General features: G+C 43.7%; 1 protein-coding gene across 4 annotated transcripts in view; it reads right to left on the minus strand.

Moving 5' to 3' along the window:
- The window catches only part of KIF16B (kinesin family member 16B), a 307106-nt gene extending 289002 nt beyond the window's left edge, over positions 1–18104 (minus strand). For 3 of the 4 annotated variants that reach the window (XM_025400350.1, XM_025400349.1, XM_025400347.1), the window contains exon 1: positions 17899–18104. In XM_025400350.1, coding sequence (XP_025256135.1) covers positions 17899–17945 — 47 coding nt within the window. In that variant the 5' untranslated portion in view covers positions 17946–18104. The remainder of the gene's footprint in view (positions 1–17898) is intronic. The other variant, XM_025400348.1, reaches the window with a different exon arrangement.
- Positions 18105–18365: the final 261 nt, after the last annotated feature.

Below are 18365 nucleotides of genomic sequence, written 5' to 3' on the forward strand. Positions count from 1 at the left end.
AAGCTGCTTGCAGTACGTCCAGTCCAGCTGCAGCCTCGCAGGGAGCTGGCACCCATGCCAGCATTGGGAGTTGCCCACCCCACTGCAGCCAGCATGCCTGACTGTGAGCAGTAGCTAGACCCCACACTCACTCGCACACCCTTCACCGCTCCCTGCCTGGACTTGCCCTTGGCAGGCATGGGATCCAGGCTGAGAGCACAAGCTGAGCACAACCTGCCAGGCTGAGTGGGCAGAATGAGCCCAGTAGGCCTGAGCAAAACTTGGGCAAAGGTGCCACTGGCCACAAAGGTTTCCAGCTGGCAAAATGACACCCCAAGGATCCCATACCAACATCACCACAATATTCATATAAAACCCTAGGTACAAGACAATATTGTAACGTTACATTGATTGTGCTTACTCTGTGCAAGCACTTCACAGTCATTAATTCTTGAAGTCCTCAAAATAACCCTGTGAATAAGGAACATATTATCCTATTATCCTCTTCACTGTACAGAAGAGGATATGAGATGAAATCAGAAGACAAAGTGCCATGTATAAAACGACGCAGGTGGTTAGTAGCAATGGCAGGATGTAATATTAGAATCTACCCTTCCACATCCATGCCTCTGCCACACTCTGCACTGTACTGGGCATGATGCAAAAGTTTGGGATTATGAGACTGATGACATCCCCAAAGAAACCTCACTAATTTAATCAAGCCATAGTCCAAAGGTCATCCTCCAAGGAAAAGCTCATACAAGGAAAAAGCTGTTTCTCACATGCAGAAAACACTTAGTGTCTGCTGAACAGATGAATAAAGAAATAAAAACAAAGCAAATCAATAAATACAAATATGCTTCAAGGGATTAAGAAGACGATATAGAAAAATACATCACCTTTGTTCAGTACTGATTAGTGATAGCTACCTCTCAAAAGTCAGATAAGGTAAAAGGGAAAAGGGGGAAGATGACAAAAACAAAAACAATCACAAAACTTACTTATTCTTCAAAATCAAAAGAGAACGGAATTCAAGCGAAGATCAAATCAAAGACAACCAAATCAGTTTCATGAGCACTTAGGCTCTAGAGAAGGAGGAATGGATTATTTCTACTGATCCATTAATTCATTTATTAGTCATGAGAAAGGGCAGAAAATCTGAAAACTATTTGTTACTAGAAAACACGGGCTATGTTACTCTGGAAACAAGGTTCCCTTGGGGAAAAGCTTGCCTTGGAGTGTTCCTAAATTCCCTCCTTTACCATCCTCCTCCTTCCAACACTGGTCCACTCATTAGACACTGATAACATCAGCCCCCACCTCCCCAGCTCATCTTCAGAGACGGTCCACTGCCAACAGAATAAAGGCTGTTCATCTCAACGCTAGAAGAAACTAGCAGGTCACTTGGCTGCAACTTCTTTACATGACACTCTAGCTGGTGATCAGCCCCACCAAAAAAAAAGAAAGAAAGAAACAGCACAACCAGGTGGTATCACACCTGTCTCCTCAACAGAATGGCTCTCCACATTCTCACACTGCTCTGCCATGAACCAACTGCTCACTAACTGGCTACGCAGAGCTTCCAGAGAGCAAGGACTATGCCCACTATGTCCCCGGTGCAAAACATGATTCTGTGCACTCTGTACGTAGTCAGTAAATGCTTGCTGAGTGAATAATCATGACTGTATACATCCAGGCCTCTTGCTCAAATCACTGTGTGTCTATTCTTGCCCCCTGGGACTCTGTTCTCCACTAGCAGCACAAGTGACCTTTTGACAACATATGTCAGGCCACCACATGTTCTCACTCCTCCAATGGCCCTACCACACTTAAAACCTAAGACTTTACCATGGCTTAATAGGCCCTACATGAGCCACACTTCCCTACTCAGGGTCCACGGACTTCCCTGCATCCATTGCATGTTCCAGGCATGCTCCTGACACATGGCCTCTGCATTGGCTGTGACTTCTGCCTAGAATGTTCTTCCCAGATATTACTACGGTTCATTACCTTACTTCCTTCACCAATCACTTGCACAGACAGTCCTTCCCTGACCAATGTTATCTGTGGTTAGCGACCCCTTTACTGTGCTTTATTTTCTTTACAGAATGTTACCACCTACCACTACCTTATGATCTTTTGTTTACTGACTCGACCTGTGCTGTCCAATATGGCAGCTACCAGCCACACGTGGCTACTGAACACCTGATACGTGACTAGCCCAAATTGAGTTGTGCTGTAGGTACAAAATCACACCAGATTTTAAAGACGTATTTACTACAAAAAATGTAAAATAACTCATTAATATTCTCTCTCTCTTTCTATATACACACACACACACACACACACACACATATATACACACACACACACATTTTTTTTTTTTGAGATGGAGTCTTGCTCTGTTGCCCAGGCTGGAGTACAATGGCGCGATCTTGGCTCACTGCAACCTCCGCCTCCCGGGTTTATGAAATTCTCCTGCCTCAGCCTCCCGAGTAGGTGAGATTACAGGTGCCCGCTACCGCGCCTGGCTAATTTTTGTAATTTTAGTAGAGACGGGGTTTCATCATATTGGCCAGGCTGGTCTCAAACTCCTGAACTCAAGTGATCCACCTGCCTCAGCCTCTCAAAGTGCTGGGATTACAGGTGTGAGCCACTGTGCCTGGCCCACTGTGCATTTTTTACGTATAATCTACCCCATATAGTCATCACAGTAACACCAGAGGAAGAGGGAAAGAAGGGAGGACTATTGAAGAATCTGAGGCTCAGAGAAGTACAATAATACCTCCAAGCTCACACAATGAGCAAGTGGCAGACTCAGAATGCAAACCCGTGTCTTCCAGCCTCAGTCCCTGGCACCTGGCCCTCCACCCGAGGCCCAGGCTGGCAGCCGGCAGACAGCATCACTACCCACAGAGATTATCTGTTTGGCCTGCATGGCTTGCTTTAGTTGTTTGTTTCCACTATAATCTTTGCCAAATATTTGAAAATTTAGGGATTTTAACAGTCCAGGTTCCCATTTTTCAATGAACACCCAAACACTTGGTACACGCCAAGCACAAGGAGCATAATCCAAGAACAAGACAGAAGTGGCCCCAGCGCTCACAGAGGGACTCAGACAACAAACCAGGAAGTAAGGAAAATACCTAAGAGGCCACATTTTGGTAAGTGCTGTAAATGAGGAAAAATAGAGAGGTGGGATGGGAAACACCAGCGATAGGGGGCGCTATTTTCAATGGCATAACTGAGGAAGCCCACATCGAAGAAGCGTCATTTGAACAAAAACTCAAGAGAGGAGGAGTGGGAGATGTGGACATCTGGGGAAAGAACACCTCCAGCAGATGTGTGGCAAGTGCAGAGGTCCTGAATGGCATCGCTGATCAGAATGGAGAAACATCATCTGTCTAGACACAGGGTGGCAGAAAGAGACAACTTCCCCTTCTGGGTACAGAAGTGTTACTGGAATGTGGCTCTTAGCCAGGAACAACAGGTTCCCAGCCTTCCCTGCATCCGGCGTGGCCATGTGACGATTCTCATCAACGAAGGGTGAGCATTATTGATATGTCTCTCCTACACCAAAGCAGCCAAGAAGCGGGTATGCCTCCGCCACCCTCTCACCTCTTCCGCTGGCTAGACAGAGATGACAGTGAGGCCCCAGAGATATAAAAGAGGCTCCAGGATATAGAAGAAAAGCCACCTGCTGACCAGGAACTGGTCAGATAGCCATCTGTTCACATGACGAAAGATAAACTTCTTTGGTATCTTTAGTGCAAGCCATGAAAACGTGGGGGTAGGCCACGTGCGGTGGCTCACGCCTGTAATCCCAACACTTTGGGAGGCCAAGGTGGGCAGATTCACTTGAGGCCAGGAGTTCCAGACCGGCCTGGCCAACATGGCAAAACCGTGTTTCCACTAAAAATACAAAATTTAGCTGGGTGCGGTGGTAGGCGCCTGTAATCCCAGCTGCTCTGGAGTCTGAGGCACAAGAATCGCCTGAACCTGAGAGGCGGAGGTTGCAGTGAGCCCAGATCATGCCACTGCACTCCAACCTAGGCAACAGAGGAAGACTCAAAAAAAAAAAAAAAAAAAAAAAGTGTGGGTAAATTTGTTACGGAAGCTAGCAAGTGCCCTCCACAGCCTATTATCTCCCTGATTGTGAAGCTGAAAATAAATTTATTTTCTCCTCTCTGCTCACGGTTTCTAACGCAGAATTATTCCAGGTCTGCCCGACCCCTAAAGGCATTGAGTTTTCAGCCCTTGTACTATATTTTTAACAATTCTGCCTAAAACCAATACTTGCCACACCACTGAGACCTGTCTTCCTCCAACTCACTCTAAACTCCAACCCTTTCCACCCCACCAAGAATCAAAATGCCCCACGCCTCATCTGATAAGTGAAAGTAAACAATCCAGTCAAGGTGTTAACAGCCCGAAGTGCCTATCTATAGTCCATCAAAGGATGCCAGGAGGCAGAATTCCTCAATCTTTTGAATGGACAGAGGTATCCTGGAGGAAATGCCATCTACTCTTACCCTAAATATGATTATCAGTATAGGCAAAGTTGCTCCTAATACCAAAAAAAGTCTTAACTAAGAATGTTTCACACAGCTGGGTTTAACAAAAACAAAACAGCAACAACAACAACAAAGACAGTTTATGCCTGTAATCCCCACATGCTGGGAAGTCCAACACAGAAGGATCACTTGAGCCCAGGGATTCAAGACCAGCCTGGGCAACATAAGGAGACTCCATCTCCTACCAAAAAAATTTTTTTAATTACTAACAGCTGGGTGTGGTGGTGCATGACTGTAGCCCCAGTTCCTCGGGAGGCTGAGGCAGGAGGTTCACTTGAGCCCAGGAGGCCGAGGCTACAGTGAGCCATGATCATGCCACTATACTCCAGCCTGGGTGACAGAGCAAAAAAGACCTTGTCTCAAAAAAAAAAAAATGTTTTACATGATAACGAAATGAATTTTGTTATCTTGGACTGGATCCCGGACCAGATAAAAGACATTGCTGGGGCAATTTGAGAGATCTGAATAAAGTCTACAGATTAGTTAATGATGTATCAATATTACCTTCCTGGTTTTGATAATTATAAGATAGTTATAGGAGAAAATAACATTCAAAGAAGTTGGGTAAAAGGTACATGGGAACTCTGTACTATTTTTGCAAATTCTTCAAAATAAAAAGTTAAAAATATTTTTTAAAAGAAGAAAAAAAAGTGCCTTAATTGAATCATCACATGTGGGCACCAGCCAAGGACCACTGATACCGTCTCACAAGGGCCCACCTACCTGGTCAAATGAAAACACCAACTTTAGGGAAAAGGGTGAGAACAGACCAAATATTTTTGTAAAGCCTTATCTGGCAAATTGCTTCACTTTTGAGCTAGTCTCCATCACCTAGAATCATTTTTTCTTGACAGTTCCCTGGGGAACTTTTAAGTCCTGCTCAGAGGAAGTTCACACAGTGACTTACCTGGGCCCCAGGCAGGACAGACTCTGTCAATAAGACGGGGAAAATAAGAATCAACAGGTGCAATGAGGTGAGACCACAGGCCCCTGGGGCAAAGGACACCAAGTTCCTGAGAGCAGACATCCCATGCGGGGTTCAGAATCCTATACTCCTAAAAGTTTAAAATCTTGGTCTGAGCAATGGCTCAAGCCTGTAATTCCAACACTTTGGGAGGCCAAGGCAGGCAGATCACCTGAGCTCAGGAGTTCAAGACCAACCTAGGCGACATGGTGAAACCCCATGACTAAAAGAAATACAAAAATCACCCAGCTACTTGCAGGGCTGAGGTTGAGGAGGGAGGATCGCTTGGGCCTGGGAGGTCAATGCTGCAGTGAGCCATTTTCGTGCCACTGCACTCAAGCCTGGGGGACAAAGTGAGACATTATCTCAAAAAAAAAGAGCTCTAACCAGCTAACAAGAGGAAACGGAACTGGCAGTCACTCTGACGGCATGATGTCTCAGTGTCGTCTCAAATAACAAAATCGGATTTTGCCAACTTCTTCTCTGGATGACAAATTCACTTCACCCGTGTTTTTTCAAACTATGAATCATAAAATCATTTTAGTGAGTAATAATCATCTTTTTTAAAAAAAATGTAGTAGAGAGGCCAGGCGCAGTGGCTCATGCCTGTAATCCCTGTGCTTTGGGAGGCTGAGGTGGGTGCGTCACCTGAGGTCAGGAGTTCAAGACCAGCCTGGCCAACATGGTGAAATTCCATCTCTACTAAAAATACAAAAAAAAAAAAAAAATTAGCTGGGCATGGTGGAGGGTATCTGTAATCCCAGCTACTCAAGAGGTTGAGGCAGAAGAATCGCTTGAACCCAGGAGGTGGAGGTTAGAGTAGGCAGAGATGGAGCCACTGCACTCCAGCCTGGGCCACAGAGCAAGACTCTGTCTCAAAAAAAAAAAAGTAGTAGAAAGTAGAAAAAAAATATCAGCATGCATTGAGCAGATGAATGTCTTACTCTGAATCTTGTTTGAAGCACACAGTTCTATACAATCATCATCAGCCTTCCAAAACACAAGCGTCCTTCATTTCAAATAATGTGACAAATCCTTTCTCACTAAGTCAGAGGGAAAAAAATGTTTTAAATAGTTTTTATATTCACAATAACTTTTATTAGAAAATCTGAGATGTGTTCCCATGAGGGGAAAATTCTTTTGCAAACTGAAGTCAAAAACTTTAAGTATCTCCCCCAAGATATTTATTAATTATAAACAGGAAAAAAAATAATAAAACATTACAGTGGAGAAACCTTGCAGATACCACCTTAACCACACACTCAAGGTCAACATCACCAATAAGAAGATATATTGACATCACATACCCCAGTATCATATGGACACAAAATCACTTTTGTGGTATTCTTGCCAAAACTGCTTAACTTCAAGTTATTGAAGTTATATTTTCAATTTAGTTATATATTCAATTTATTATTAATTCTCAGCCACACTGAGAATCATCCTAAGAAATAATGGACCAGTACTCTTCAAAAATTAAGGTTACAAAAAACAAGGAAACACTTACAAACTGTCACGTACCAGAGGAGACTCAGGAGAGATGCTACTTTTAGATGCAATGTGGGATACCGGATTGGATGCTGAACCGGAAGGAAGACATTAGTGGGAAAACCAGTGAAATCTAGATAAAGTTTAGTTAATTTCTTGGTTTTGATCATTGTACTGTGGCTACATAAAGGATAATATCACAGAAAGTTCAGTGAAGAGTTCATATATGAGTACTCTCTACTATTTTGCAACTTTACTATAAATCTACAATTATTTCAAAATAAATTTTTTAAACACTTTTTCTGAAGAAAGAAACAAGAGTATTCTGCCCTATAAACTATGTATCATTTTAACACAGTATAGTACTGTACCATAGTGCTGTACCTCCAACTCTCTAACCTTAAGGGATAATCATAATATGCATTGAGTGTGTAATCTTAAGTAATCTTAATCTTTATTGGGAGTGTAATATTAAATAAACTGAACACACGGGAAAGAGCTGAAGCTGTCCTTCTTTACCCAGGCGCTTGCTCAGCCCTCTGTCACCCCTCGCGTCTTCCTAATACCCAGTAGGAGGATTGTCAAGATGCTCTTTTCCTCCTCACGGGGAACAATGTGAGACATGCAACAAATGCCACGACTAGGGATTCCCAATCCCTCACAAGCATCCACAGAAAGTGCGAGGCATGTGTGAAGCGTGAGGGGAGATACTTATTAATGCAACGAATACTTTCTGAGTGCTCATGTCTACCCGGCACAGTGCCAGGCCCCGGGGAAACAGTCATGAACAAGACCTACATGGTGACTGGCTCTCAGAGAGTTTGAGAGATAATAAGCAAACAAAAATATATTCACACATACACACACACATACATTCATAAAATGGGGAATATTACCAAACCAGAAAAATCAAAGTAAGGTAATAAAGCCTTCTCTGAAGACAGGCATACAAGACAGAACCTGATCCTTCTCTGAGACTCAGTTTCCCATCTATAAGACGAATCTAATGGTGTTCACCCCATAGAACTGTTGTGAAGAAGTGAATTAGATAAAACAGCGCAGGATTTAGCAGAATTCCTAGCAAGTGAATGAGTGGCCAGAAATAGTAATTAGTGACCAAATTACTGATCAACCATTACATTGAAAGCGTTAACTTTCTCAATTTACTTTAAATTCTACATATCCCACTGAAATGTACTTAAAGAGTCTATGAATAAATGACTGATTACAGAAACAGCTATTTCCTCTCTTCTGGACAGCAACAATGAAAAATGAATAGATTTGGAAATGGACAGAGCAAAAACCACAAACGCTCAGCTTGCTCAGTGACTGAAAGCAAGCTCCCTGGCCCCACTGGTGGTTACCTCCTTTGTGCTTGGATGAATGTGCGGGCTAAGTCCAAGCCAGTGCTGACCAACCTCCCTGGAAGGATTTTTTCCCCTGTCTTTTTATAACTTAAACTTGAGGAAAGGCAGTCAAAGCCACCAAAATAAATCTCTCAGTCCTCAGGAAGGGGCTAAAACACTATTACTTCTTTTCCCAGGCTATAGGTACAAGTATAATTAACATATTCTCTTTCACAAAACAAGCTTCAGTAAGAGGGCATCCCAATTCCAGAATATGCAAACACAAAGCTATCAAAATAACTTAGAAAAATAGTGAAAAAAACAAGGAAGCATCATATAAATCAACTTTAAACCAAAGTGCTATAGATCACACAACTGGACATTTCTAAATAACTTCTCTCTCTCTCTGATAGGCAAAAAGAAACACGTACACACTCTATCTCTGCCATTGCACTCTCTCCCACTCCACTCTCAAGCTCACACACACAGTTTCCATGTTTAAAATAAAGCAATAGAAGTTTAAAACCAAAATATGTTTAGTAAACAGTCTAAGTCACTCAAGAGCATCTTTTAAACTACTAATACATCTTGTATAGGTGTATTTTGCACACAAAGATATTTTAAAATATTGCATAAGGAAAAACACCAGGCACTTGCATCACATTACTTATCAAGTTCACCTAAAAGAAAGAAAAAACTTCCATGTGCTCCCAACTCAAGGAGTCAGCAACAGCAGCAACTCTCCCCTCCTTTCTCTTTCCAGCAGCCAGCCGCGCCTTTCCTCCCCTGCTCCTCCGGCCTTCTTTCACCAACCCCCAACTCCCTGTTTTCTTTTTCTCTTCTTCAAAACAAAAAGAGACAAACAAACAAAAAAAATCTGTCTTCTGCTGAGCCTGACTTTGTCATGTCCAGGTAAGGGCTGGGATCCAGGGATGTAGACCAGGCCATGCTTCAAACAAGGAGTAAAAAAGTTTCAAAAGATTACAGGAGTCAACCTCTGCACAGGTGCACGCAAAGGAGGCTCTCTCCTTCCTTTCATCTCCCCATTCACTGGAAGGGCAGCAACAGGCCACCTCCAATGCCCTCACAGCCCAATCACACTGCACACACCTCCCACAAACATGGCACTGGCTCCCGCCCCTCAACTAGAACAACTCCCTCCAGAGACCTGAGCCTGACCGCCTGACTGCAGCCTTCCACACTGGCGACCTTCTCTCCTCCCAAGCCTTGAGCCCCCTGGTTGGATGACATTCTACTCTCCTGCCTTCCTCCCTTCCTCTCTGCACGTCCCTTCTCTCTCCAACTTGATCCTCCACTCCTACCTCCCGAAACCTGGCTGTCAGTAACAATAGTGAGTATAAAAAATTATAGTAACTATGATTTAGTGGACAGTCATTATGTATTTATTTATTTCATCTGATCTCAACGACTTACACAGCATTATTTTACAGAAGTGGTTCTCAAATGTTGTGGCCTCAGGACGCTTTTATGGGCTTAAAAAATTACTGAGGAGACCCAAGAGCTTTTATTAACATCAATTACCTACTGATAGTTACCACATTAGAAATTAAAACTGTTAAAATTTTAAACCAAATGCATAGCCCACAGAGCCATGACATCATCACACATCATGCAGTTTCTGGAAAATTCAACTGTACCGTCACAAGAGAATGAAAAAATGAAATATAGCATGTTAGTAGTACTGTGAAAACAGTTCTGACTTTGTGAACCCCTATAAAAGGGTCTCAGTGACACCCAGTTGTCCCTGGGCCACACTTTGAGAATCACTGTTTTTCAAAACAGAATCTGAGCCTTGAAGAGGAAAATCAGCTTGCCCAGTCACTCGACTAGCCCAGTGAAGGGCTCCAGCCTGAACCCGGCTCATGCAGCACTGCTGTTACCCTCTCTCTTTCTTCCTTACTGGGCTCTTCCTAGGAGACAGAACTCACTTCCACCACAGCAACTATCACCTTCCGGTGACCCACCTGCAAATGCACATCCGCACAGCTGATAACTCACCCAAGTTTCTACTGCCCGGAGTTCCCACAAGCACCCCGAAACAAATCAACAGACCACCAAGCCCTTCCACCCATCCCGACCCGTGCAGGGCCAGCATCGTTGCCTTTGGGAAAGGTCATTCTTCCACTTAATAAGGCCCCAAGCCACTCAGAATCATCTTTGACTCCCCATTTCTCTATGTCCTGCTGACTGGTCTTTAGAATGTCTCTTGCAACTGCCAAAAGCAGAATATAGAAGTGTGTACATTATGTTCCTACACAAACGGGAAAAAGACTAGGTACAAACGCACCAAAAGTTTATGAGTAGTTAGCTCCAGATCGTGGGATTATAAGCAATTTGCAATTTGATCTCTTCCGTATATTTTTCTGTATAACACACGTTTCATAAGCATACATTATTTTCATAATCAGAAAACACAGTGATTGCTTCTTCAGGGCTTTGTTTGTAAGTTTTGCCCCTTGCCTCTGCCTTTTCCAATTACAACCAAGCCCAGATTCCGATCACCATGAGTCATATTTCAGTTCTCTTTACTGTCTTCCTGCACTAGTTGTCAGCACTCAGACAGACATCTTGAACCTTAGTCTTGTGTCACAGAGTGGTGGCAGGAAAGTCAGGGAGATAATAATGCATAAAAGGCACTTTGCACAGCCCTTGGCAAATGGTAAATAAAAGTTCACCATTACTGGTGCTAGTATTATTATTTCCCTACACTGCTATTAGATGAAACTTCAGAAAACACTAAATGGCAAATGACAGCCCTGTTTTAGAACCATTAGTAGTTCACAATGCCTAATAATATACCTGATATTTACAGAACCCTTACTTTTGGACCCAACACTGTAAGAAATGCTACCTCACTCAATTACCATTTCAGCCCCACGAGGTGGTCCTATGGAGATCTCCATTTTACAGATGAAGAAACTGAGGCACAGACATGTTCAATAAAGTGCCAAGGCATGAAGCTAGAAAGTAAAAGAGCTGGAATTCAAGCCTTTATTCAGTCTTGTTGCACAGGAGAATTTTCCAGGATGGTGGAAATATTTATATCTGCATTATTGAATATGTGTCTATTGAGCATTTGAAGTGTGCCTAATGCAATTAACTAAAATCCTTATTTTATTTTATTTTATGTTAACTTAAATAGTCACATAGATGGCCGACAGTTATCCTACCGGCCAGCACAGGGATCTAGAGATGAAAAACCCAAATGCCCAGGCTTAACAAAGAAAAGTCCTCACAACACCCTGTCTACCAGACTTCCAACTAATTCTTACAAAATCTTCAATTTGTCTAAAATCATTAGTGAAGTAAACATGTTCCCACCTTCCAGCCACCCTCTGCCCACCTCTCGCCTAAGTCTTCTGTATAATGAAAGGACTTTAGGAAGTTAGAGTAGGGGAGACTTGGGTTTAAATCCAGCATCATAGTATACTAGCTGTGTGACCTTGGGCAGTCTTGTTTATTTTTGAGCAATCAATCTCCTTATTTCAGTCTCTGAGCCCTTGTTCCTCATCTATAGAATGGGCTGACAATGTCAACTTCCAAAGAGTATCAGCCAAGCACCTAACAGAAATTATCTATAAGGTCACTGGTCATATCCCTTCAGGGCTCAACTCAAGTTCCACCCTCTTACCTAAAGAGACTGCAGAAGCCCTGGAGATCTCTTCCTCCAGCCTCCATAATTCCCTAGAGGTTCCATCTCAACCGTACACAGATTCTATTGTTATTTTTTTGTGTAGTGTGTTCTCCAATAGGCACTTCCCTGAGGCCACGGGCTTCTGTCATCTGTAAGCCCGAGGCAAAAGGTCTCTACACAAAGGGCTCTGAAGGGAACCCGAGGAGCTGGCTCAATCCAGCATTATTATCTGAGGGGTCTCAGTCCCCCCTCTGTAAAACGGGGATAAAAAGTGAGGGCTTGGCAGGGCGCGGTGGCTCACGCCTGTAATCCCAGCACTTTGGGAGGCCGAGGCGGGCGGATCACGAGGTCAGGAGATCGAGACCATCCTGGTTAACACGGTGAAACCCCGTCTCTACTACAAATACAAAAAATTAGCCGGGCGTGCTGGCGGGCGCCTGTAGTCCCAGCTACTCGGGAGGCTGAGGCAGGAGAATGGGGTGAACCCGGGAGGTGGAGCTTGCAGTGAGCCGAGATAGTACCACTGCACTCCAGCCTGGGCGACAGAGAGACTCCGTCTCAAAAAAAAAAAAAAAAAAAAAAAAAGTGAGGGCTTTTATCAGTCAGTCAATTGGTGGGAAGAAGAAATGCAATTGCCAAGGTAAAGAAATAAGCGTAGGGCCAGGCTGGGCGCAGTGGCTCAGGCCTGTAATCCCAGCACTTTGGGAGGCCGAGGCGGATGAATCACGAGGTCAGGAGATCAAGACCATCCTGGCTAACACGGTGAAACCCCATCTCTACCAAAAATACAAAAAATTGGCTGGGCGTGGTGGCGGGCGCCTGTAGTCCCAGCTACTTGGGAGGCCGAGGCAGGAGAATGGCGTGAACCCAGGAGGCGGAGCTTGCAGTGAGCCTAGATAGCCCCACTGCACTCCAGCCTGGCGAATAGAGCGAGACTCCATCTCAAAGGAAAAAAAAAGAAGCGTAGTACCTGATACCTGGCATTGCCTTGACTGATACCTCCTGTCCTTAATACAAGACATGTTTGTCCTCATCATCACTGACCTAAGAGGCTAACCATGAACTACTTTCCCTTTGACACTATCTTCTTTTCAAAAGGGGAAGACGTCAGTACACGCTAAAGATATCTAATCCAGGCAAAATGCCACTGGTGGTTTTTTTCTTCTTTTTCTCTCCTGAACTTGATAGACTTGACACTAGATTCTACCTGAGAGGCTAATCAGGAAGAAAGGCTGAGAACAGTAAGGAAAGAGAAAGAATGGGGTGAATGTGCCCTATCAGATAAGCAAGGACATTATAAAACATAGCTATGAAGCTGACACATCACCAGCACTCAGTAAATATTTTTTGGCATTTTTTAAATACTTGCTTTTGAATAAAGTTACAATTATTAAACTGTAAAAATAACAGTACTGACAACAAGCACTCTTCATGGCGCCCTTGCTGAATGCCAGGCTCTGTGTGGAGAGCTTTATCCACATGCGTTATCTCACCTGAACCCACAACAGTGTTTTTCACACCCAACTGCAACTCTTTTGTGGATCACACCTGTAATCCCAGCATTTTGGGAGGCCAAGGTGGGAGGATCACTTGAGCCCAGGAGTTTGAGATCAGCCTGGGCAACATAGGGAGACCCCGCCTCTATAAATAATTTTAAAAATTAGCGAAGTGTGGCGGTGTGCACCAACAGTCCCACTCACTCAGGAGCCTGAGGCAGGGGGATCACCTGAGCCCACCAGGAGGTGGAGGCTGCAGTGAGCCATGACTGCACCACTGCACTCCAGCTTGGGCAACAGGGTAAGACCCTGTCTCAAAAAAAATAAATAAATAAATGGCATATCTGTGACGGTCTTAAGAAACTGACTTTGACTTTGGGCAAGTTAACTATGTGCTATGATCTGAATGTTTGTGTCCCCCTAAAATTCAAATATTGAAACCTAACCCCTCACTGAGATAGTATTAAGAGGTAGGGCCTTTGGGAGGTGATCAGGTCATGAGGTCCTTGTGAATGGGATTAGCACCCTTACAAAACGGGCCCAAGGGAGTCTGTTTGCTCCTTCTACCACGTGAGGACACAGCAGGAATCTACTATGTATGAGGACCTGGCTTTCACAAGATAGCCTATCTGCTGGCACCTTGATCTTAGATATCCCAAGCTTCAGAACTACGAGAAATAAATGCTTGTTGTTTATAAGCCACTCAGTTTATGGTATTTTGTTACAGCAGTCCAAATAGACCAAGAAACTATGTCTCCCAATCTGTACAATGGCATAACAATAATAGTCTCCACATGCCAAGCTGGCTGCAAAGATTAAATTAGATTTTGTACCTGGAGCTGGGACCAGAGAGTCTGGCACAGAGTCAAGTCTCAATAAAAGTGGCTACTACTTTGCCTACGCAACAGAATCACTTCCGCATTTGAAATGAGTATTATTGCCACATAATTGAAAGCTACAAGGCAATAAAAATAATCTCATCACATCTTAGCCTGAATCAAGCACTCACATTCCTTACAACGCTGACTGATTACTGCAAAGGCCCCTAGTTTAGAAACTCAGTCAAACTCAACACTGCACCACCAGCAGTCCTTACTTTCCAATAACTCTGGGACTTGTTTTTCTGTAGGTTGCTTTCCCTTTGCCTGAGGCTCCACTACTCTAAAGATTACCATTAAAAAAATTATTAACAACTTCCTTCAATCCTCCTCACAACCAACTGAAACTTCTCCAGTGCCAATGAATTTTGTAGGTGACTTTTTAAAATTACCTAAATAAGCATTGCTGGGTCAATAATTAATTCTAAGTATAAAACTACGCATGAGAAAAAAACAAACAGTAAAAAGAAAAAAATGCCTTTCACCTTTGCCTAATGGATTCATCATCAGTCCTCCTCTTTAGAGGTATCAGTGTTAGGTTTCTTACAAACCATTATATACAAATGAATCTGTGTGTGCGTGTGTGTGTGTGTGTACATTTGTTAGCACACACATACACACAACTTTACTCCACTGTGGATATCTTGCTTTTCTCAATCCTCTACCTTGGAACTCTTTTAAGATCAACACCCTCTTTCTAAGAGTTGCATAACGTTCCACCAAATGATTTAGGCCATAACTTAACAAATTTCCCAGTTTTGTATATTAAGGTCATTTATGATTTTTTGTTATAAACAATGATGCAAAAATCATCATCTTTACACATAGATCTTTGTACGCAGAAATATAATCCATATAATAAAACTTAGAAATTAGAAAAACTAGAAATTGTCAGACCAAAGAGTTTATAGATTTCCAATTTTTTTAAGGGAAGCATTTTTTGCTTAAGTATAAAGATTTCTAATCTTGACAACTACTGTCAAATTTCCCAATATGAAAGTTTCAGATGTTTTGGTCCTTTATGCTTCTGTGACCAATGCAGAGGCGTCTGTTTCATCACTCCTCTACCAGCAATTGATGCTCAGTTAACATTTATCAATCTCGCTGGCTAAAAAATGGCATTTTATCACTATTATAGCATGCATGTCTTTCCTTATAAATTAGGTCAAGTATATTCAGTTGCCAATTTATATATCTCTTTCCACTCACTGCCAACTTCTGAATCATTGACTCTCCTTGAAAGTACTGTTGGGAAGGTTATCAAGTAGCCTTGTCTTCGAGACCAAGGACACCATCTTATTCTCATCATCCTGGCAATATTTGACACTAACCACCACCACCTCCTTCAGGATGCTCGTCTCCCTTTCCTGCCATGACTATTTGCTGTGCTGGTTCTCCTCTATGGACTGCAAGTCAATCTTCTCCCTGAAATCCTAAAGAGGGGGATATCCCAATGTCCAATCCCTGGCTCCCTTTTCTTCTCACGTAACATCCTTAAATTGTGGTTTATGTGCAAAAGATTTCCAAATGTCGATCCTCAAATCACCTGAGACCTAACCCCGCATTTTCAGCTTTCTGCTGGACACCTCTAGCAGAGGGATGGATGTCCTTCCCACACTTCAGATAATGAACAAGGTCAACATGCATGAAACACTTGCTCTGTGCTTGTACTTGACACGTATTGCATCTCATGTAACTCTCCACATCCAAGAGAGAACACACCAACTTCATTGTCCACCTTCCTCAATCTTTACTCACCTTCTTCAGCATCAAACCTCAGTTAATGATTCTACACTCGCATCTTTCCCCCTTCTTCCCATCCAGTGAGCTGCCAAATCCTGCCAATTCTGCCAGTGAATGGTCTTCGTGTAACTATCCTGCCTTCCCATTTCACCTCTGGCTCAGACTGCTGATCACCTGCCTCTTACCTCAATCTTGACACCACCAGAGTTCTCTACCGAGAATATAAATAACATCACGTGAACCTGCCTCATCAAAGCCCAAGGCCTCTGGACTTATTTCCTGCCATCCCTCCATGTCCCTGGGCTCCAGGCCTACACTGGCAAGGCACTGAACTCACAGTTCCTGTCCCAGCAGGCCCAATATTTCACAAGACTCATGCCAGTACATAATCCCTCTCTCACCAGATCACGGGCTCACCAGGTCTCATTCCCCTTGTATCCCAGAAAGCATCCAGCACAATGCTATGTGTTTGGTAGGTGCTTAACAAATACTTTCTAAAGTTACACAACACAATTTGCTAGCATATGCTCATATTATTCCAAAGGAGAAAAAGAACTTCCATATATATGAAAATCCATAATAAAGAAAAATCTTTGTAAAGTTTATCTTCTATGATTGAATGTACACAGAAACATAAAAATTCCCTTAGAGCAAAAAAGTCAAACTCTTACTTTAAACAGCTTTAGAAATAACTCAAAAGTCACAAAAAGAAGACTCTAAAAACATTGGGTTTTAATTATTACAAACCAAAATAATGATTTCCTACTTGCCAAGAGAAGAAACAGATTCAGATGAGTCAAATAAGGTTCTGGAAATCTTTTGATTTTATGGTCTTCAGATGCCCCAATCAGGCATCAGAACTACCAAACATTAACCTCCACAAGTTGATATGACAAAAGCAAAAAAGGCCTATGTTAAGTCAAATATCCACCAACTTGGTAGAGAAGTCAATAAAATCAAATAGCTCTGTGTGAACCTCGCCTATCACCTTTGAGGACACATCCCATTTAGGTCTACTTCATTCTTTAAAGTCAAACCAATTTAAAAAGTAACTTTTCCAAAGAATCTTTCTAAACTGATTAAAAGAGGTCATTGAAAAGGGAGCACACACGATTTTTCAGTGAATGAAGATAAGGATTCTGAAAAGCATTACTTTGTAGAAATACATAACAAGATTAAATTTTGTGTGTAACACTCTTCCTCTCTCTTAATATCAGAATATTTCAAACACGTGTAAAGCGTCCTTGACTTTTTTCTAGGAGTCAGGACTTTGTCAGAGTTGTCTCTGACATAAAGTTAGGAAGTGATAAGTTATGGATTAGACATTCACGGAATCAAAATCATCTCTAACTGAAAGATTAAAAAGTAGCATGGTTAATTGTTAAGAGAACTTCTGAGTTGGTAGAAATGAGGGGTTCGCCTGACAGCTCGTGGTGCCCCCCTCAGCACTCTCACCATCCCCCCAACTATTTTACATCTTCATGGTAATGTTCCCTTGATGCTTTTTTAAAGGGGGAACAGGAAAAGCTCAAGTTAATAGGGTGGAGAGAGTTAATAGAATCTTCTCCTTTACCACCAGGGTCCTCTCCAGGGCAATGTGAACGGGACAGCAGTGCACGAAGTCCTCCAGGCCCCCAGAGGCCACAGCTTGGGCCCGGTGGGCCAGGACCAGCCGGTGACACTTTTAAGTCCAGGCTGGCTTTGGGGGAGCTGGAAACAGGCTTCCTCTGGGTGGGCGCGCGACAAGGGGGCGGGGCGCGGGCGGCCCCACTCACCTGCGATTCATGGGCCGGACCCTCACGGCCACCTTGACCGATGCCATCGCTCATCCCGACCCAGCCCGCGCGGGGTCCCACCAGCCCAGAACTCCGTGGTCGCCGGCGACGCTGGAGACTCAGATCCCGGCTCCCGCCCACTTCCCTCTCGCCCCCGCCCCTCTGCTCCCGGCCGGACCTGGAGTTCCGCGGCGGCCCCACCTGCCAGGCCACTGAGCATGCCCAGAGCGGCTCCGGCCCGCGTGATCCGTGCGCCGCGGTTTGGCGACGGCCGGGCGGCGCGGAGGGGCGGGGCCGCGGGGCCTGGGCGCCGCCTCCGGGATCCCCTAGTCTGGAAGGGCCACGTTGTGGACCGTGGCGCAGAGGTTATGGAGGGCGACCAGGGACTGATGGTTTCAGGAAAACTAGAACCCACCCTTACAGCCTGAAAAACTGGAGAGAAGAGGATCGCAGCAATTTAAAGCCAG

Source organism: Theropithecus gelada, chromosome 10, assembly GCF_003255815.1.
Source record: "Theropithecus gelada isolate Dixy chromosome 10, Tgel_1.0, whole genome shotgun sequence".
Taxonomy (NCBI): Eukaryota; Metazoa; Chordata; class Mammalia; order Primates; family Cercopithecidae; genus Theropithecus; species Theropithecus gelada.